Source organism: Strigops habroptila, chromosome 2 (assembly GCF_004027225.2).
Source record: "Strigops habroptila isolate Jane chromosome 2, bStrHab1.2.pri, whole genome shotgun sequence".
Taxonomy (NCBI): domain Eukaryota; kingdom Metazoa; phylum Chordata; class Aves; order Psittaciformes; family Psittacidae; genus Strigops; species Strigops habroptila.
In genome coordinates, this window is record NC_044278.2 from 7,546,961 (window position 1) to 7,569,634 (window position 22,674).

At 47.4% G+C, this 22,674-nt stretch overlaps 1 protein-coding gene across 1 annotated transcript in view; it reads left to right on the plus strand.

The window, feature by feature from the left end:
• GAP43 (growth associated protein 43) overlaps positions 1-22,141 on the plus strand; it is a 57,487-nt gene extending 35,346 nt beyond the window's left edge. The window contains exon 3 of the mRNA XM_030471453.1: positions 16,158-22,141. Coding sequence (XP_030327313.1) covers positions 16,158-16,246 — 89 coding nt within the window. The 3' untranslated portion in view covers positions 16,247-22,141. The remainder of the gene's footprint in view (positions 1-16,157) is intronic.
• Positions 22,142-22,674: the final 533 nt, after the last annotated feature.

Genomic DNA, 22,674 nt, shown 5'->3' on the forward strand with positions numbered 1-22,674 from the left:
TCCATTTATTGTACTTCTCGCAGTGGCTAGCACCAAATACTGCTATGGGCAGATTTGAGGTAAACTGCTTCTCTACTAGGATTCATCCCTGTCCTAGGATTTAGTTTAACAGTTAAAAGCATGGTGTATTATCTCTTCTGATACCAATTATAACTGTGGCTTTATATGGCATATATATAAATGCACAATATCTGATTGACTGTCAACAGCTTCCCCAGCTCCAACCAACTGTACAGTGGCCAGGAAGTTCAGCAATGAATTGGCCACCATTGCCTTAAATATCTTTCTGTATTTGTGTTATGTCACAGAAAGAGCAAAAGCTTCTGATAGCCCTACTTTATGTCACTGAATATCGTATATAGCCTCCTATACTATAAACATATGCACAGAGGGCATAGTACCATAGCCCTTGGTGACCATCTTTTTCCTGAAGAAAACACAAGCAATGCTTTCAATTGCTTTTTAAGGTCATTTATGTGAAATGATTCCCATGCTTTTTAGCATCTTTGTTACTTTTGCCTGCATGCCTTTTAAATCTGCAAATGTCCTTTGCGAGATGAGGTGACAAACACTGTACACATTAGTCCAGAAAAGGCTGTACATGCATTTCCAGAAAGGCAATATTTCTTCCTGTTTTGCTCCTCATCCCAGTCCTTGTGCACACCAACATATTTGCTTTCTGAAAACAGCTACCCGATGAGCACTGATGACTGCAGTGACATCCGGGTCCATTGTGGAGTTGGGAGTTCTCCTCTTTGTAAAGGCACTGCACAAATGTTGTATTCAGCTATATGATGGTTTATGAGACTGGCAATGGCCAAGAGAATCAAGGAAAACATAGGAAGTAACAGGAGGCTTACAGGTCAAGCATCAGCTCTGTGGGGTAGGTTCCAACTCCAGTTCTGGACCTCCAATAGACCTGTGAAAGACCAACTTATGCAAGCTCATTTGAACAGTGTCAATATATTTCTCAAGATTACATTCATGCTGCAAGCTTGACTTAAACGAAGGTTCCCTCATTCGCTGGCTTCCCTCTCTGCTGATGTTGACTGTCTTTCAGGCGGAAAATATAGAATACACTTGATGATAATATATGGGGGGAAACTGAACAATGGAGAGTGCTGCTGTTGTGTGCTTAGTTGTTCTCTGAAGGGGAGTCTGGTCTGGTTTTGCAGTTTACTAGAACTGTGACTTTCTTCCTAGTTCTGTATTCCCTGCTAAGGGCTCGGTTTGCATATCCATTAGGTCTGTAGCATGTAAAGACCCTTGCCTTTATCATCATCAAATATATATATATGAAAAATGAAGAAGTTCTTTACTGTGAGGGTGGTGAGGCACTGGAACAGATTGCCCAAAGAAGTGGTGAATGCTCCATCCCTGGCAGTGTTCAGGGCCAGGCTGGACAGAGCCTTGGGTGACATGGTCTAGTCTGAGGCATCCCTGCCCATGGCAGGGGGTTGGAACTGGGTGAGCTTAAGGTCCTTTCCAACCCAAACCATTCTATGGTTCTACGATTCTAAATGTGAATGTGATCTGTGGAAGTGTCTCTTCTTTCTTTCTGTGTCCTTAGCTATGTTACGGTCAGTATGGGACACTGGAACAGAGCTGAAATCTCAGCTGAGGTCCTGGCAGCCAGGAGCCCATGCTGGACACCTGCCCTTTGCAGGGTTGCAGGGTAGTCAGGAGAAGAACTATGGAAACCTGGACAGGGTCCAGAGATGTAAAGGAAAATGCTCTTCTCCTAATGACAGGAAAAGTGAGACTCAAGGCTTCATGTAAATAAGTCTTAGATAAAGGTCATAAGGTCCCAATTACCCAGTGTTCAAAGGACCACACACTTTCCAGCTGTATCTTGAGGCAATAGCAAATGAGTCCTCTTTTCATTATGAAAGAAAGCAGAAGGTGGAAGACACTATTCAACCTCTCCATCTTCCTTCAGCAAAACACAGTAATTGGGAATGCTAGTAATGATAACCGGACATTACCTGTAACCTACAGGACTTTATGAAGAAGAAAATCTCTCTGACATTTTGAAGAGCATCCAAGTCCCAAGGCTAAAGTGCAGTGCTGCAGAACCATAGCTGACAATGCATTGCATGTACAGGGAAAGGGATGGGAGGGCAGGAACGAGAGCTGTGACCAGCCTGCAGGAGCATTCCCCAGTGCTGCTGGCTTTGGCAGAACCATCTTAGCAGCTGTGAAAGATGATTCAAAGACCTCACTTGATAACCATTTGGAGAGATGGAGCATGGAACAAAGTAAAAGTATTTTAAAGTTGGGGGAAGTACTTTAAAAAAACCCTTTGCTTTGTTCTTAAAAGCTTTGGGGACCCATTGGTTTGGAAATGACACAGGCCTCTAAGAGGGAGGTGTGAATGCAAGTTCATGTGGACTAACCCCATAACTGCCAAGATTTTAGGTAAGATTACATCCTCTAACTGAGTGTGGGCTTAGATATGAAAGGGTATGTATTCCACCTTAGACATCCTGTGTTACCTATTCCAGAATTTCTCTTCCAAGCTCCCCTTCCTCCTCCCCTCTTTTACAGCCTGCTTGGAGGCAATGCTTGCCCTCTAGTTGAAATTTAAGCCTCAGCAATTTAGGTAAGGCTAGGATTTCACCTGTGATTTCAGCATCAGTGTCATAAGCAATTCAGTCATCAGTGCTGAAACAAGGGCTATGCCACCGGAGACCAAGCCCCGGGCTGGAGCCTGCCCTGCTGCACTTCAGAAAGATGTGTGAATCGAAGAGGTCTGTGGTCCTCATCTTTGACCTGCTCACGAATGGTCTGTATGTTTCCCTGGGAAGGACTCAGTGCAATATTGTAATATTGGTCTTTTGCTTTCCCTTGTGGTCAGAAGGGATGGAAATCTTCTGCATTCACAAGGGTCTGCTCTAAGGTTATCTTCAGTAGAGCTGCTACAATTGATACCTGCAACACTTCTGTCTGGCCCTTTGTCTACATTCAGCTGGTACACCAGGGATCCAGATGATGAAAACAGAGTGAAAGGAAGTAAATTCTTTATTGCCAGTCAGTGAGCAGGCACGACCATCACCTACATCTCCTGACCCGGTATCACACCTCAGTCCTACATCCGTCCCGGGGTACAGCTATAGATCAGACATTAGGCAGAAGTTCTTCCCTGTGAGGGTGCTGAGGCACTGGCACAGGGTGCCCAGAGAAGCTGTGGCTGCCCCATTCCTGGCAGTGTTCAAGGCCAGGTTGGACACAGGGGCTTGGAGCAACCTGGTCCATTGGAAGGTGTGCTTGCCCATGGCAGAGGGTTGGAACTGGATGAGCTTTAAGGTCCCTTCCAACCCAAAGCATTCCATGATTCCATGATTCTATGACATGCAGTGTGCTGCAGGTTTACAAGTCAGTGGCACTGGTGGGTTTTTGAGAGATCCTTCAGTAGTGTAAACAGTTTTGGCACATGCCTTTAAGCTTATCTTTGGGGATGAAGATACTCGTTGCACAAACTCATCCCAGCACTAGTGCCAGGCCTTTGCTGGAAGACTTACCAGTGTGGCCAAACATGGTACCAGGCACTGGGACTGAACTTGACCTGTTGTCCATGACACAACCTCTCCCAAGCACACCCGAAGCCCAGCAGGAAGGCAGGGGGAAGAAATGCACAGCACTGCTGCTGAGCAGCACCACTTCTCTGAATGAACAGCAGAGCTTGGTCTCAAGAGATCCTAAGCCAGCACTGTTCGCTGCACTCAATAGACACAAAATGAGACAGAAAACGTTTCTTTGTGCCTCAAGCTAGAAACCTTCTTCATGGCTGAAGCCAAATGACTGAGAAAGATGGATAGAGTCACTGATTTTCACATCAGTGAGAAAATTCCAGCTCTTCCTAACTGATGTAGCATGCAACTACTTCTTGTCCTCATTTCTAGCAAAACATGTACACGTGTTCCTACCAGAGGAGTCCAGCCTAGTTGCAGTTCAGACCACCTCCATACAGGGCTTCTGAGTCCTGCTCAGCTAGAATATTTCTGTGAAACTCTCTCTTTCATTAAAGAGCCTTTGAATTTGTCAAACCCAAACATCATGTACCTGTACGAGGAATGATGGGGTTTGTAGATTAAAGTAGTAAGAGAAACCTTTGCCAGCTTTTAGAGTACTTAGCACATGAGGGTCAGGTACTCCTGAGTGAGCCAGAAGACAAAATGGACCCATGCCTTACCTTAGGAAGCTGAAGTACAATGAGCTTTGCAAGCAAACCATTGAGCTGCTGGACAAAGTCTCCCCTGATCCCTCCTGCTGAAGCTGTTCCACTTTGTATGAATTATTTATTACTTGCTGGAGCTGGAATGTGGAGTTTGGTCTCCCCCATTCCAGATGACTGCCCTCACCACTGGTCTACAGAGTCAATGTTTTTCCTCTGGCCCAATGCATATTTAATGATTTATGAAAGTGGAACAGCTCCAGCAGGAGAGGAAGAGACATGTTCGTTCATGTGGATATCTCGTGACATTGCTCTGCGACCAGCAGGCAAGACCCAAGCCAAGGACCTTAATAGCAAACAAAATCAGATGGAGGACGACATGACGACAAAATCAGGGGAGACAACATGAATACGGAATGGTGTGGTGCCACTTCCTGTGCCTCAGTGCAATTGCAGAGCAGATAGAGCCTGGTGGGTTCATGCCTTAGATAAGGCCCTCTTCTGTGACAGCCACTATCAAATAATCATAGAATCATAGAATAGTTTGAGTTGGAAGGGACCTTCAGAGGACATCTAGTTCAACCCCTGCAATGAGCAGGGACATCTTCAATTAGACCAGGTTGCCCAGAACCACATCCAGCCTGGCCTTGAATGTCTCCAGGGATGGAGCATCCATCACCTCTCTGGGCAACCTGTAGGCTAGCTCAGCAAAAGGCTCTCTCAGCACCCCATAAAGGTATTTTTTTCCACCCTAATGGGCAGTATTGAGGAGTTTTGACTCTGCCATTGACAACCTGGCCATACCTGCTGCTCGAGGGTGTTAGGCGATGCAACGTGGCTTCATGCCCCCATGACATGGCCAGCTCTGCACGGGGCATGGGACTGCCTTGCTGCACCCCTATGAGGTGTCCCCAGCATTTGCAGCTAACCTGCCTGGTGCCCTCATGTCAAGGTCAAATTCATTACCGGCCTGATTGAATTGTCATTGTGAAAAGCCAATGAAACCGAGATGGCTGCTGTGGGACAGCCACACCAGCTTGCTTGGCACAGCACTGGGCAAGTTCAGGGGCTGGAAACGGCCTCTAAAACTGGGAGAAGTTTGGGATTTAATAAATAAATACATAACTAAATCCCAGATTTGAATCAAAATCAGAATTACTTTCACAAGGAAGACCGTGCCATTGGCAACGAGAGCACTAATGGAGGGTTTTCCAGGCAACTCCCTCCTTCCTTCCCACTGTGCAGCTCAGCTCTCTGAAGCAGAGCTGTCTTATGCCCTCCTTTTCCCAAAGGCTGAGCACTTCCTGGACAAGCATCACCACACCTCTGGTCACAGAGGTTCCTTGCGGTGGAAGGGGTAACTGTGCAGTCTCACCTCCCACCTTAAGTCAAGCTGTGGCTTTTCATCTCCAACTCTGAGGCTTTCTCATGGGCATCCAAGGGATGAGGCGACAGACCAAGGAAGATCTGGCCTTTGCAGTATGAACTGGGGAAAGTGTCCAGCTGCCCAAAAAGTTTTGCAGGATGGGTGCTGTAACTCCTCATCTTGCCATCCCTGGAGGGCTGTGATGAAGCAGTCCCAGAGAGGAGAATTTGGGCAGGGTTGCTCCATGGAGCAATTGGTCCATGGGAGGCAATGCCACTCCCTGTTGTGGGCATTTCCCCACAAGCATTCATAGTTCAGAATGCCTCTTCCTTATGTCTGATCTGTCATAAGATGTATGATGACCTCCTCCTGTCAAAACGAAAAGCAAAGGCTCCCAGGAGCTTCAGTGGGTACAGCATTAAGCCTGAACTGCCTCCTATGGAGCAGCAGCTGTGTTTCAGCGCTCACTTTGCACAAAACACATTGGGATCTATGTGTGTGCACTCCAGCTGTGTGTATGGGAAATAGTAGTAGTATCTTTGGTGCAAAGAGCTGGTGGTGTTGATGTTTCAACTGCTGGAGACAGTTATCAACAAGATGGCTGCAGAAGGCCTGACAACAGGCACTCGATTTACTTTACCATCCAATTCACAGAGCCTCGGTGCGTGATGATGGACAGAAACAAATGTTCTCTAAATGAAATTTCTCCTCCATTTAAACACAGAACGGGAGGATGGAAAAGGGAAAGGAGAAGAGACATTTTATATCTCCTCTTTGATTGTAATTCCCTGCCTTCAGCTAGATCAATATCATTTCTGCTGGAGATGGAGGCTGCCTCTGGTTTCCATGGCAATCTGGTTGTTGGAGGCTTGCAGGCTCCATGAATCCCCAATTTATCAGCCTTCTAGGCTTTAATAATGGAGACCAGCAGTCAGGCAGCTTATGAATGGCACATGTCTTTTGGGCTGGGGGAAGGGAGGTATGTAGTAAGGGCTGCAGCAATTTGTTTTCCTGCCACCGCCATCTGAAGGGGGAGGAGTACAAAAGGAGGAGCAGTGCATCAATCCTGGATGCACTGACGGAATTCCTACACCTTTTTGCTGCAATTAGGGAAGATTTCCTCCCCTGGCCTCTTCTCCCTGGCCAACTTTGCCAGTGCAAGGGAGGGGAGCAGCCTCAGAGCTGGTCCTGTGTGATGAAGTGGGAGCTGTAGATGGAGAACCCAAAGGCTCTAGCACTCTGCATGTTTCCTTCCTCTCCGTAACCCTCTTTATTTCAGGATCAGCAGTGTGTGAATGCCAGCAGTCTGCCATGGCTTTGGGTTCATTTTTATCTCCCTACTGATCCTACCACAATTGCCAGGCTGGAAGATGGGCAGACCTCTGAGGATCCGATCTGTCTATCAGACTTCTGTCACTTGCTGTGCTATTCTCTGTGCATCTGCCAGGCCTCTCCAAATCCAAACCCTCATCCCCAAAGTGCTGTAATCTTCACTCCCTGAGCTAATTACTTTGCTAGAAATGTCCTGGCTGTACAGGAATCACTATCAGTCACTTCAATAAGGCTGCATTTTTCTCTCCTCGTCATGATCTACTCGAGGTATTTCCATCTCTTCTTATCTTTCCTCTGATTTCTCCCGTGATCTCACAGGGCAGCCACCCTTAAAAGGCTAAAGAATAAATGGATGTGTCTTATAAAGACCTTGTTCTTCTGTCCCCTCAAATGCTCTCTGTTTCTAAACCATCCTCCAGAACTCAACCCAGCAAAAATGGGAAAAGATGGGTGACACGAAAGAATGTTGTCGCATGAGATGGAGACATCCTGTTTTCTAATGCATATGCCAAGAGCAGCTGCCAACTGTTACATTCCACAGCTGGAAGCAAGTAAAAACCTCTATATTCAAGCTGTTCTAACCACAAGGTATTTAAGGAATTCGAAGAGTACCCTTTCTGGTCTGCAGGTCCTGTGTGAAATCAACAGGGGCAGGGGAGAAGAGTGAAGAACAACTTGTGGGTTATTTCTTCTTAGGTTTTCCTTGGTGACGAAATGAATGGTTTTCTTCTACCTGTCATCCTGTGATGGTTGGGGAGGAGGAGGGGGTATTGCTGAGGTTGCTGGACTTCATGGAATTTCTGTGTGCAGAGTGGCTGGTTTGAGATGCTGGAATGAAAAGTCAAGGCGACTCAGCCTCCTGGGTACACCACAGGCTTTTGTGTGACCACAGCCCAGGTCTTCCTACTTTGCTCAGTATGACATCTAAAATGCAGATAAAAAGCCTTTGCTTTCTTCACTGGGATGCCACAAGGATAAAATCCCTCCATGATTGTGAGGTAGGCCGTTGTTGTGGAGACAAAGACCAGATAAATACTCACATTGCTGGCCACCTGTAACAGTTCGGGAAGGTCACAATGGAGACAGCTTTTGATGTTCACAAAGGTCTGGGTTCATCATAAAGGTATGATCTGGATATTCTATCCTGTTTTATCTTATATATCCAGCACAATCTGGATATTGTATCCAAAAAGACCAGTACACTACCCTGCTGGAAAGTCAAGCAGTGGACAATGAAGAACTGTGCTCTGAGTGTCTGCAGAGGCATCTTTGGCTCTGGTTCACCCGTACTGGGGAGGTGAAGAGGCTGGTAGCTTGGAACCTCTCCCAAAGGGAGCCTTTCTGCTCCAGCAGGGCAGTGAGCAACTGATTGTGAATCAGAGCAGCTCTGACCCCAGCTCATGGCTGGGGAGACCCTGCACAAGTCACTTCCCATTTTTCCACTTCAAGCTTCCTGGCTATAAAGACTGTAGAGCCTTGGTAGGAGTCTGTCGAGGTCAGCACCTTTGACATGGTTAGCAGGAGGCCACTCAATACCAGTGAGAAACATCTGCCGCCAAAGCATCCTCATCCCAGAGGGGGCTCTTTTACCTCGCCTTTGGCCACCGTACTACACAGCCTGCCCCTTGCCTACCACTTTCTGGTGCAACAAAGCATCCCCATGGAAATACCATGACAGATGACACTGCTGCCAGTTGGGAGCACCCTGTCCTCCCTGAGCTGCATTTCTTGTATGCAGCTTGTAGTGATGGTGCATTTCTTGTAGCGATGGTGGCCAAGAGAGAGGCATTGTTAGAGGAGATCTCACTGTCTGAAAACCTAACCACTCTGGTAGGCTTCTTCCAGCCCTAAATGGATTGCAATTTCCCAGTTATAGGTACTGTACGCAGGAATTTTGGGCCAACAGCAGTGGTAATAGGCAGGAATAAATGACCAGCCAGTGGCTGGCATGCCATTTATCTCAGCCTTCAGGTCTGGCTGCATCCATAGGTGTGGGAAGGAAACAGCAGTGGAAGAAAGATGGAGAGCCGTTTGTTTCCCATTCTGCAGGAAGCAAAACTCTTTGCAGATGCAGCTGTAACAGGGTTAACACCTCACCTTCACAAGAAACATCCTCATTCTTCTCTCTCCACACTCTTCCTCCACCATTCCCATTTCTCTGGAGACCTCCCTGCTCCCTCCCATCAGCCAAAGTTGGGGAGTTTCCCTGGCAACCCGGCAGCTGGTGTCTAGACACCGTGAAAGATGCTTTGCAATGGAGCTACGAGCCTGTCTCCCCCCGGCACCCCCTCCCCGGCGCCACGCACCCTGAGCATCTCTCCCACCACTCCCTCCCTTTCCATCCACTGCACACACGGATGCCGATGCAGGATGCAGGGAGTTCTGTGGTGATGCTGGGGGAAGAAAGGCATGGGGCAGGAGGAGAGGGAGAGGAAATCCCTAAGCCACTGGCTCTTCAGCTTGACAAAGCGCAAAGGTAGCTGGGGCGACAGAACTGGGGCTGGCTGTCCTCTGAGGGGTTAGCAGGATCAGTAAGAGAGGCAGCAGTCCAAGCTTGGACCAGAGTCACCAGCCATGGGACTGGCAGAAGTTGCTTTTTTTCCTCTCTGCTACAGCAACTGAGGTTGGCACTGAAACAAAGATGAGGCAATCCAGGAACAGGAGGCCCAAACTACCATATATTGTGGCTGTATCCACCTCTTTATTGTAACCTCAACAGGCTTCTTTGCCTGCTTCTTTCCAGTAGTTGTTGGGCATCTTCCCTGGACCTCCTGCCTGCTGCTTGCAGTGGGGACATCTCTCCCCACCACCTTGTTGCAGGGTTTGCCAAGGGTATGCAGCAAGTGAGGGGGGATGCAAGGCAGTCCCCTGGACCAGACACAGCCCCTCACCTGAAATACACAAATCCTTCGTTTCTCAGTGTTTTGCTGGGCCAGCATAAAGCTGCCAGTTTTGAGAAGCAACGAGTGGGGAGGGCGTAGGATTTTAGCACTGCATATGATGCGTCATAGGGCAGACTGCAATGGGCTAACTTGGATCAGGAAGAGGACTGTGTAAGCAACAGCTCTGAACCTGAAGTGCATCTCATTTCAGCAGTCTCAGACCTACCATCGTCTGCCTGGAACTGGCTTCTGGCTGGCTAGAAGGACAGATGGATTGAGACAGATGAATCAAGCTGTGAAGCTTGGATCCAAATCTGGATCCAAATGTCATTATAACTAGGAGAGTCTCGGGTCAGGGATTTTAAATGGGACCCTCCAGTGCTCCTTACCCTCCAAAAAATGTCTCTGAATGAAGTCATCTCTGGGGCAGACGAGCTCTGCTTATAGCAGGGCGGGAAAACCCAGATTAATATTTGGGAGCAAAGAGGAGACCAGACGAGGCACAGGTTTGCAGTTCCTTCTCTGACCGAGCTGTAGTTGGCAAAGGACAGAGGGAGAAAGGAGTGAGCATGACAAATGCTAAAGAAAGATCAGCAGCTGAATATATGTGGGCAATACTTTAGCATGAAGGCATGGGAGAGTTGTGGCTGCACAATCAATATTAGCAATAATTATGCAAACAGTGGGAAAGCAGCAAAAGCAAAATCCCTGCATCTGTAGCAGAATCCCAGTGTTGTGCAATTTCTCTTCTCTTGGCATCAGCCATGGTAATTTAAAGATCTGCAGCGGAACGGAGACAAAAAGGAAAACAAAACCCAAGCCACCAGCCACAAAAGAAATGATCAGCAGAGACGTTGTTGCTACTATGGTCATAAGCTGATGTCTGCTCTGATTTAATTAATCTTGGCAAGTCAGACGGGAGCTGGGCAGGTCCCAAGAGACAGTGTTTTACCCGGAAATCCACTCAACCTAATTTCACTAATGTAGGGCAGTGGAGAGCCTTGGAGACGAGCCTGCACGCTCAGCCATTAGAGCACAGCATAGGCAAAGGCAGCTGGAAGTACCACCATCCAGCAAAGCTGCTGCTTGCGTGCCTGCTTCAGCTTCACAGCAACCAGAGCTGCATATGTTCAAGGCGTTTGCTCCCCAGCAGGGTTCACAGACATGAGTCTCACCCTTTCCAGGAAATAAATGGAGTGCTGAGGGGCAGGAGCTCTCTTAAGACCCTGTTTCAGCAGGGATCTATAGTTCACTTCCATATTGTTTTTCATGCGCAAGGCAGTTCTCTTGCAAGTACCAGTTAAAGCTGCAGGTACAAAACGTGTCTCTGACCCTTCAGCTGGGAAGCAAACATCCTTCAACCTCTCCCACCACGCAGCTGTATTGCTTTGGCAATTCTGCAGCCACAGCTTAAGGTCTGTCTGAGGCTGCCCGAAAGGTTTCTCAACTTGGCTGCCTCATCCAGGGTGCTGGATTGAAGTGAGATGGTGGCAGTTTGGCTCACAGATGCCTGTCTCTTAGGCAGAATTATCCCATGCTATAGGATAATTTGGACTGCAGCAGGGACTTCAAAAGACCGGAACAAAAGGCAAAGCTGCCAAATGAATTAAAACCTCAAAGCTGTGTCTGGGGGGGACACAATGGGTCTAGAATAACCAGTAACAGTGCAAGTGATGACTGATGTGCATTAAAACAACTGTGAGGATGATGACTGCAAGCACAAACTAGGTGGGTTTTCTTGTTGGTCTTGTTTTGGGTGAGTTTGGGGTTTTTTAGTTATTTGACCTAGCTGTTCCTGCCTTATCTTTCAAGACAGATTTCATTTTGGCCCCTCAAACTTCTTTTGCCTCATATTACAGCTCAGCCTCCCCTCCTGTTCTGTTTCCTCCGTGCATGCACAGGTTGTGTTCTCATTTTGGGAGTTTGGGCCCTTCTTTTTGCTCTGTGGCTGGAATGCTCCAGAACAAACGTGGATGGCTCCACCTTGGCTTGTTAAAGATGTAGGGGTTTCCAGGCTCTGCAACTCTTCTTGTCCTAAAGCAGGCATATGAATAGGTCAGGTTAATAGAGTCCTAGAAATACCATGTTTATTTCCCCTACTTAGGAAGGGAGCAGAGGGTGAGAAGATCAACTGGACATATCTCTGCTTAGGTGAGACGTCCATCCACTCCAACTTTCCCATTTCATCGTCTCTCCATGTGCATCTCAGAGCTGCCCCAGTTTGGGTCCATCTTAAGCAATAATTCACTCCCTCCTGCTTGTTCTCTCCATTGCAAGCGCACACAGGGGACTCTGATCTTGCAGGGGGAGATTTCACTGTGCTGCCATGTTCACAAGGGAGGCAGCTTTAGAGAGGTGGCAATTTGGCCACCCAGGGTGAAATGCTTTTGTTCCTCAACCTTTTCACACCTATTCCAACAAAGTGCAAAGTGGATGTAAAATGCCAAAGCCTGTGCAGTCCTGTCTATGTAACTGTATCTGTCCACTACAAACCAACGGATGCAAGAGCCCAGAGTTCAGGAAGGGGAAAATCAAGACCAGTGTTGGGTAAAAAGCAATGTCAGAAATATCCTCTCTGATGTATGGAATCCCCAGGATAGCAATCTACTCATCTCCCTAGGGATACCTTGCCCTCCTTTGCTGAGACACTGAAAACTAGGTTGGAGAAAACCCCAGAGAACATGATGCAGAAATAGCCTGTATCAAACAAACTGGTGAAGAGTGAGCATCACATAAACTGTCTCTCCTCTCCTCCTGAATCAGAACCTGGTCCTGATGTCAGTAGGGTTCTGCTACATCGCTTCCATCACACAGAGAAAAATCCTCTTTTCACTGCTGTGGTTTAGCGGTGCCACAGCTTGAACTTTATTTATTGTGCTGAATTTTTTATACTTTGTGATATTACTTCTTGGTGAAGTTCATTACTGCACAATAACACTGGGTTGCTTTCTTTTCCCTCATCTCAAAGATCAATGAAATGTTGTTAAAGCTGCTAGGAAATATGACATAGCTTAGCAGGGTGTAGCATAGGGTATTTCCCCTTATTGCTTCCCCTTATTTCCCCTTATTGCTTCCACAGCATGCAAGGAAAAAAGAGAGGGAGAGTGGCTGGCTGAATTTTCTGTGATAATTCCTATTCAAAAAGGTTTGTATGTATCTTGTTTATATCCAGGACATTTACAGCTGTGAAAATGTGCTCTAGGTTGCCATGTGTCCAGCATCTGGTTTGTATGATTCCTCTCTGTTGACTTGAATATGTGATGAAGTGACTTTAAATCCTTTCTGCTGCTCCATGACCTCGGAGTCAGCCCAGGCTATTTCAGCCATGCCATGGCAGAAATCAGTGCAGTCTCTGGGCTGCTTCAAGCAGAGTTATCTGCCTCCCACTAACTGCTCCCCAGAGAGGAGCAATGCAGGCAGCGAGGGACCCTCTGCCAGCCAGGGATGTCTAGGCGCCACGGGCACTGCCTGGAATTAGATTTGCCCCTGTGGTGAGCCGCCAGGGAACAAACCATGGCAGAAAATTGTGTTCCAGCCTGCCTGATTATCCTAAGAGCAGGAACAACACGGGAAACATCATGAGCTACCCCATGTCAGTGAGGTTGCCAGACCCCCATGTTGAATGCAACCAGATTTCCTGCCCATCTCGCTAGGACAGTTGTCAAAAGCCTACCACTGTAGGAGCGGGACCTTGCTTTCAGGTAGTGATGTGATGGGGGCATCTGTGTGGCTTAGAGGTTTGAATGTATTGGATAAAGTACTCAGTATCACAGCAGGTACGCAGGACCTCCCTGTGCCCATCCCTGCATTACAGGCCCTTCTGTTGTGCTGTCCTGAGGAGGTTGTGGGACTGTCAGCTAAAATCTGTGCGTATTTTCAGTAGGAAGACACCAAATTTTAAACATACTTAAATATAAAATAAGGGCTTGTGTCCCTGAAGTTCCTTTGTTGCTCTCTCATTCATCTCGCATTTGCTCTGCGTTTATGTGCAGAAAAAGGCAGAAATTCTGCCCTGCTAGCAATATCAGAGCATTACAGCAAAGCCTGCTTTGCTGCTGCCTAACAATAGTGTTTTGGCTTAAATGTAGGGGTAGATGGTCATGCATTGGGATTCTACTCTCAGCTTCATAATTCAATGTGTCCCCTGCTATAAATGCCTTGGAGAAGAGCAGGATTAAAAGGATTCTGCTCCCTCCCCAGTGGACTGTGATCAAGTCATTCAGGAAAATAACAAAACTAGGCAAGTTGGCCTGCTTTTGCCTTGCAAGGATACTTGTACCCTATTTTAATCAGTAGCCTGTTTTGTCCGATTCATGGTTGTAGCTGTACAGAAGGAGTCCATTCATACATCCATACAGCCACAGGAGGAGTAGCATTCTGTTTAGGTATTCAGTGTCAAGGGAAAGAAAGTCCACAGATGTTTTTGTTGACAGGGGGCTGCAGCTGCAGGAGCTCAGGCAATGGGAATGTTCCCACAGACTTTTTCCTTTAGGAAAAATCAACCATCAGAGTTTACTAGGACAAGAAGTATTTGAAGGTCCAGAGGCAGAACCTTTAATGAAGATGATTCAGAATAGGAAGTTAGACACATCTTAAAGGTGATCCATATGGAAGTGGTGCCTGGGAGCATATTTAAAAGATAGGCTAAAGAGCTGAGGGGGAGAAGGAAGCAGGAATGCAGCATCTACTGCCAATGTTGGAAGGAAATACAAGTCTGCCATCTGATGGCATCGAATGGACCAGGCCAAAACGCGTAAATGGTGTCAGTAAGGAAAGTTTCACATCCCAGTTCGCATCCTCACTAATGCTAAACGTGGATGTGAGGATGCTAATCCTCACAAACTAAACATTGGCTTGTGAACATCCGTATTGTTAAGCTGACAGCGTGGGCCATGGTGTGATTTTGAATACACCAACTAGCTTTGCCCCAGACACTGCCACCCTGCTCTGGAGAGTAAGAGGGTTTAGCCATATGGACATGAGCTGTGTGGTGCCAGCTGGCCGCAGGGCCAGAAAGCAGTCCCTGGCCCATTTCATTTGCTGGTATAACATGATCTGATAGCCCATCAGAGATGCCAGGGACCCACAGTCCTCTCTGAATGACCACTGGAGATACAGCGATGCTGTGGAGGTATGGTGAATGGCAGCATTGAGGTATGTGGCGTAGCAATCTTGTGGTCTGTCCCACACCCCCCAGCCCTTCAGCACTTGTTTCTTTTCCCTCTTTTTTAGCCCAAGTCTGGAGTGATGCTGCTTGCTCGGCCTCTCCATGGTCAGTCCCACTCCTACGGTGTGTGCAGGAGGGGATGTCAGTGAGAAATGGGGAGAGATGGTGATGGAGCAGACCAGCCACTGCAGTGCACTAAGACCCTTGTGCATTATTCCACCTTAAAGCCCTGCAGCCCTGGGTGAACTATCACCTTCTGTAAAAAGCAATCCACAGGGTGCATAGACCTTAGCAGGGTTTCTGAAAGAGACCCAGCAACACGTTCGTGTACCCTGATCTAAAGATGATGATTGCTGGTCAGCAGGATCTCAAAGACAAATCCATCCTGCTGCAGTTCAGTGTCTCAGGCTGGATGAACCCAGCAGTAAGATCACTCCAGCTTGAGGGCTGCTCCTTTCGTTTGCCTTCTTCCAAACTGCCTTCGCTCTGGTTCTGATCCTCTGTCTAGTTCATTGTTGTGGGATTGTTCCTAGCCTTCATTTTAAATCCTCATGTGAACAGTGTGCCAGGACAAGGTGTCTGATTGACAGACAGACTCAGCCTCCAGCTGCACTCATTACTTCCCCTGGGGGCAGCTCTGCCTTCAGAAGGAGAGCCCAGAAAACTGGAGAGATGTGACAACCTCTCATATGAAGTCTCCCATGCTTGAAGGCTAGAGACATTTGTCTAGATGTCTGTTCAGTGTCAGAGAAGTCCAAGTTACAGGTTATATATTGTTTCCCTTTGGGTCTTGAAAGCTTCAAGTGTGTGTAGAGTTTTCACTTTAAGTCTTGGCTGGGAATATCTGTAGTGGTAATTCAGGGCAACGATTCAACAGAGGCTGGCTCAGTCAGTGGGTGCAGTAAAAAGGTGTATGATCTAGCTGGTTAGCCAAGAGCCTCATCAGTGCACCAGATGAAATGAATGGTGGTTGCTTGCCACATCAGCAGCGAGCTAGGCAGTTACACATGCTTTCTGATGGGGCTGGAGGGGTTTTGTGGGAGCTACGCACTCGCCTGCTGGCCTGAACCCTGGCACGTTCTTTCCATGCAGCAGGAATGCCAGGGACTTTGAGACATGGGTCACTGGGGAGAGACAAGCCTGAAGCCATGCAGTCCATCATGCAATGGCTGTGTGCACATGCAGGATGCTCTAGATCACGGCTGACTAACCCTGGACCATCTCTTTCCCCACTAGATGCTGTAGAAGAAACCAAACCTACTGAAAGTGCCCAGCAGGAAGAGGTGAAAGAAGAAGAGAGCAAGGCGGACCAAGAAAATGCCTGAACATTAAGAAATGACTCCCCATTGCCCCTCCCTCCCTCCCCCTATCCTCTATCCTTCCTTCCCACCCCAATCTCGATCTTCCCCCCTTCCCGCTCACATCCGTGAGCCTGTCCATCCCTTTCCCATTCCCACTGGAAACCCTTTTTCTCTCTGTGTGGCAAACATTTAAAGAAAAAAGAGAAAAAAGAAAAAAAGAACAAAAAAAAAAAAACAAAAATGAAAAAAAAAAAAAAGGCAGGAAAAATCCCAGTCAAACAGTGTGGCTTAAACATTTCTTTGTTCCTTGGTGTTGTTATGGCGAGTTTTTTGGTAATGATGATCCAATCATTTTGGGAAAATTCTTGCACTGTATCAGAGTTCCTTGACCTGGCGCGTGCGTGTGTCTGTCTGCCCACCGCGAGCGCTCCCTCTCTTTCTCTCTTTCCTCTCCTCTCCCTCTCTTCTCCAAGTGTGTGTGTGTGTGTGTGCAATGTTCCGTTCATCCGAGGAGTCCAGACTTTACCGAGTGAGTTAAAACAAAAGAGGGGGGAAAAAGAAAAAAGAAAAAAAAAAAGAAAGAATAAAAATCCTTTTCTTCCTTTTTCAAGGCGATGGAATGAACGAAAAAAAGACCAAATCCAACCAAACAAATAATACTAAAACCCCAGTTTGTTTTCAGAACTAGAACAACAACAACAAAATAAGCAATGATGTGCCAACTAGCGTAATGCTTGGCTCCAGGCTCCTTTTTCAAACTGAACAATAATGATAATAAATGAGAATAATGATAATTAACACCACCGTGTCGCATTTCTATGCTGCCGTACGCCCTGCTGGCCTGCAGGCTTTGGTGGGCCACTTCTGCCTGGCCCCACTGTGCTCCTTGGCCACTGGTCAGTGACCAACCGCTCTCCCTTGGCACTACTGAAGGGAATTTTAAGGGAAGCGGGCTTGGATTTGGAGTGAGGCCTTAGCATCAACTGACATGAATAACGAAAGTAGCAAAGTCAGTTTTAGGAAGGAACTGAATAAGCAGCCTTCTAGGAGACCTCTAAGCCCTGATTTGGAGAACCATGGTGACCTTGGAGGGATGAGCCAGCAGAGGGACCAGCTTTGGTCCATGCTGAAGGTCCAACCCCTGCCAAAGGATGCACTAAGGGCCATGAGGGGATAGGGACCTGAGGCCTGAGCTTCCCCTGGCAGATAGGTTGATGCTCGCCCCATTGGGCTGGAGTTGAATAGCATAGCGTAGCCCTCCAAAAGTGTTCTGTTTGGCATAATAAATTGGGCCAATGCATTGAATAAATAGCCAATAGTGGGCAGGACAAGGTCTGGTGGTGTAAGAGCCAGCCAATGGCACTTTGAGAAATACCTCATTCCTGCTCCCTGGAGAAAGGTGGGATGGTTCACCCAGAGGCCATGGCTCTTAGCTGTCGTTCATGGCCTTCCTCTGCAGCCAGCTAAAAGCATGGTGCAGGCAGAGCACCACTACTGCTTTCCATGGGGTGCGGGATGTTCCCTGCTGCACACCAAGTGGACACCCATTAGACCCAGCCTGTCCTGATGGAGGACTGACAGCCATTGGGGTCTGCTGCTCTGTTTATGAGCTGCCAGGGTGAGCAGTTAAAATATATTCAATAATAACTGGGCTTTTATGAAAGCTTTTTGCTCTTTCACTGCCCGGATTATTATCGTGTGCTTTCCCACATTGGTTTCCTGGCCACACTGGCAAGGATTGCCATACGATGCTGCAGGGCCACCACTAAATTGGCCTCACAGCAGTAACACCAAAAAGATGGGTCTGCTGACAGCCCCAACATCCCTTTGGTGGTTGATGCTTGGAGTGGCAGCCCTGTGGCCTTCAGAGGACTGGTTGCCTTTTGCTGCCCTACTTGTTTGTTCTTCTCCATCTCTTTGTTGGAAATAGGGAGAAAAGATGAACGGTGTCTCCTCAGAGATGATCAGTTTGAACATAGACCGCTCACTGGAAGTGCCATCAAAAAGCATCAGGATTCATTTCCGTGTGCTTCCTGGTGCTGTGTAGAAATAAGAGAGAGGGAGAGAGGGAGGACTTTTAAAAAGAGAGGGAAAGAGAGAGTGGGAGAGAGATTGGACAGAGATTTTTAAAAACAGGGATTACAGAGAGGAGGGGGGGAAGATTTTCGAGTGGATAGATGGATGATAGGGAGAGAGAGGGGAGTATAGCTAGAGTAAGAAAGATTAGAGTGAAAAAGATGAGAGAGAGACAGGAAGAAATTAGCTAATATGGAGCAATAGATGATTGATAGAGATAGTGAAACGTAGCTAGCTAAAGTAGATTAGACAGACTAAATAGGTAGAAAGATGGGCTGACTGACAGATAGGTATTGTGTCATACTTCATAAACGATATATATGCTAATATTCCCATGTCATGATGGGTGGTAAACCCTGAGACACCTTCCAGCCTGACCTCAATTCAGCAAATGTAGCGCGGACATCAGGCACTGCTTGGACCGTATGTCAGGTCTCACCCCCCTGCCCGTTTCTGCTGCAGAGGTGGCAGGGGGGTGGATGGTGTTTGGGGAGGGAGAGCGCTCTGATGGACACGGGGATGAGGTGTAGGGAGGAGAGGTGTAAAGTATGTTTGCTGTTCATAGCACACGAGGTGCCCAAGCCCAGCTCGGTCGCTGCAGACACCTCGTGTCTCTAGCATCGAGTCGAGAGAACTGAAGTCCAGCTCTCAGCATCCGTGGGAGAGGTGTTTGGGAGGAGGCAGGAAGGAGGGAGCACGGTTTTTGTTTAGCCTCATATCCTGTCATGACTATTCACAAGAGTTTTCTTATAAGGGCAGTCTTGCCTGTTTCTGCAAAGGCCGCGTGGTCTCCCTGCTCTTCTCACTTCAGACCCAGAACTTCTCATCTTGCCTCCACTTTACTATTTTTAGCTTTATAAGGAAAACTGCCTCTCATAGTCTTCCTGGACATAGGCCTTCCTCCCTCCTCAAAAACCAGAAACACTTGTCTCTCCCCGGGGATATTTTATCTGTGTATGTCGCATGTTGCCTCCCCCTTGGCTGACGGTTAGGGCATCGCGCATGTTTTGTCACCGTTCGTAACAACATACTTTGCCGTGTTGCTTAGAGAACAAAGGGTTGGGGTTTGTGTTTTGGTCTTTTTCCCCCACAATGAGAACGGGGTATGTGGTTACCAACTGCAAACCTAAATAATCTCAATAGTAATTCCTCTCCCTTGGTTCCAGTTTAAAATTACTAGCTGTAACCAAGCACCTCCCTATCTTTCTTATTGTGCCGTGTCCTGATCCTGCCAGAGAGTCAGGGCAAAGAGAGCGTGAGAGAGAGCACACAGACAAACCCTGCCTTGAGCAGGCACTGGTTTAATGTGTAATAAACGAGATTTGTATAGGAAGCTGGGCTGTCTTCAGGGTACAGGAAGGGAGCAGAGAAAAGCATTTGGATTTCCTTGAGTTGCCTCTTCAGCCAGGTTTTAAAAGGCTAAAAGGAAACAGTATAAAGAATGTAGCATGGGATGGAAACTGGAAGGAGAACAGGGGTATTTGAGGAACGATTTTTCTAGCAGGATATCAAGTGAGCTGAGAGCAGCACGAGAGGCAGGAGGTCCCAGAAGTAAAGAGAGGAGCAGAGAGTATCCAGCAGGGTAGCTGGAGCTTTCCTACAGCTCCTGATGCAACAACCAACACGAATTCCCCAGGGAGTGTATATCTAATCCTCTCTCCCTGAAGAGGATAGCTTTGCTCCGTAGTTGTTATTTTATACCTGGAGAGGGAAGGGCATGTCAGAATGACTCACGCTGGGAATATGGTGCCTGACCTCATGTACAGTGCTGTGGAAATTCAGAGTCCAAGGGAGGCTTTTTCCATGCCCCTGTACTAAGATATGCTTGTGATCCACATCTATCCTGAATGCTCATACCAGCTGTAGGCCAGCTCTTGACATTTCACCTCATCTAGACTAAGCCTTGGAGAAGTGTAAAAAACCCCAACCTAACACCCCCCATCAATGCAGTAGATCATTTGCATGAATTCAGTCTGCTTTGCAACGCTTGTGGCATCCCCAGACTGTCTGCATTGGTAGCGTGCACAAACCCACAACCCTTGCAATAGTTGCATCAGCCAGGATGCTCCACCGTGAGCCACATTCCAAAGGGAGGGGAAGGGCATCCTGCTGAGATCCCTTCAGACCCAGTGTTTTCCAACCCCAACCCTTAATGCAGCCCCGTGAGAAGCCTTAGCAAGAAGGAGCTCACCGATAGTGACAACGTAAACGCTGTCACTTGGGGAACGTGTTACTCGAAATGAAAGAAATGGCCATGACTGGAGGAGAAGGGTTTAGGAAGACAGGAAAGAAGATAAAATGAAAGAGGGAGTTCATCCCAAGCTCCCCACGGGAGTGATTTCTGAGTTTTCTGAGGTCTCTGAATGGCAAAGTAGCACGTGAGGCTTTTTGTACTGAAGGTCTGGTTTTTGTCATAGGTGTCTTAGGAAGCAAACAGCACGGCTGTGGTTTGCAGAGGTAGAGGGAAGGGTCTGAATGAATGTTTTTGTGGCCCCTCTTGGCTAAAAGATGTCCTCTTGGTGGTCACCTGCAGCTCAGCGACGAGGGGGTTGTTGTTGGTGGGTCCTCTTCCAGGCCTGTGCTCAGATTCCCTGCTTTTCTGCATTGCCACATTAGCACTTTCACTGGATATTTAGAGCACCTCAGGACTGGTTCTCCTCTCGCTCACACCGGGGTAACTCAGGAGTCGCTCCACTGGAATCAGTGGCGTTAATCTGGTGTGAAAAGAAGGCGAGAGGAGGATTCAACTCCTCGGGGGGGGGGGGGGGGATTTTCCAGGTCCCCGAGGGGGAAAACAAAATCAATGGGAGTTACATGTCTAACTGCCACTTGTGCCTGTGAAAGTCTGCCCCTTATCTACCTATATGTATATAGGGTACAGTTTTCAGAATAACCTAAGTGACATGGGCAATTGAGAGCACGTGTTTCACTTTCGAAGAGACATAAGCTCCTAAGGCCCAGATGCTGAAGGATGTCCAGACTCCTCTCTGCAGCCAATCTGGGTTCTCAGGCCAAAATGGAACTGAAGACCATGTGTCATTTAGGTGGTCCTGAAAGCGCTACCCTCTATCCATTCTTCAGGGTGTTGATCTCAGGTCATGTGCGAGCCTGCATTCTTACCTACAATGCTTTATTACTACATTCCTCTGTTGAGCAATACTTGGAAGAAGAGGTGAAGGTCGAGATTTGCAGAACAGGCTATAGTGACCCCAGTGGCTCACATCTGGAGTGCCCAACTTGAGAGACACCTCGCTGGGGCCCAATCTATAGGTCCCCTCTATACTCTGAACATCCAGATTCATGTATTACACACCCAGAACCACTGGTCACTTCCAAACTAAGATCCCAGCCTGAGACCTAGACTACTCTCACAAAATAAAATCCTAGGTGAACCGTTCATCCAATAGCTTGTTTTTTCTGCTCATGCCTGTTCCCAATGAATGAAACACATCCCTGTGCATCACCTAAGCCCTATTTTGAGGAGTTACACTGGCATACAGCTGAAGTAACACAGTAGTAAATCGGGGCCTGAAGAAGGTGGCTACAGCCTAGAGAGTATCAAGAACTGTGACGTGTCCGGAAGCTAATATAAGAGCAGAACTTGACGATTAGAGCGGCCCATTTCCGATGCTCTTGTGTGAGGATCTGGAAAGAGTCTCTCACTCATTGTACTTGTGCATTATGAGTGTGTCCATCTGCAGAGATCTAATGTACACATATGTCCTGAATATTGTCCTAAGGTTGCAAGCTTCAAAAATGAGCAGAAAACATTCCCGAGAAGTGAGAATAATACAGATGTCTGTATCTGAAAAATTGGTTCAAATAAAGTCTCTCACTTATAGATACGTGTAGTTGTGTGCAGTTATTTGCTCTTGGAATAGAAGTTTCTCCCTTGTATTGTATTTCAGTGCTTTTACAAAATAGCCTCATTCCCTTCTCCCTTGACCTTCTCATTCAAGTCCTATTACTGTGGGAAGAAATAGTTTCCACTTAGAAGTCCCATTACTGTAGAAAGAAATACTTTTTACTTATTCTGTCTGGGCGAAAAGCTATGTTAGAATGAAAGGGTGAAGTAAAACGCCTGGTGTGTTTTTACTGTTGTTAAATATCCACTGAGGTAGAAGACACAGGCCTGACGTGGTCTCTCCATGCAAAAGTACTAGGTATTTGTGTCATAAGTAACATACATCACCACAGATGCTCTTGACCCAGGAAAGACCGAACCAGGGAAAGCTGTGCTTCGGCACCATGTATCTGCCAAATGTCCACAGCAAGATGCTGGGATGTTCCAAGGAAGGGAATCTGCTTGGATGTAGCAATGGTGAGTGGGTCCCCATTCAGTAAAGCACTCAACTTGTTTAAGGAAAAACACCTTG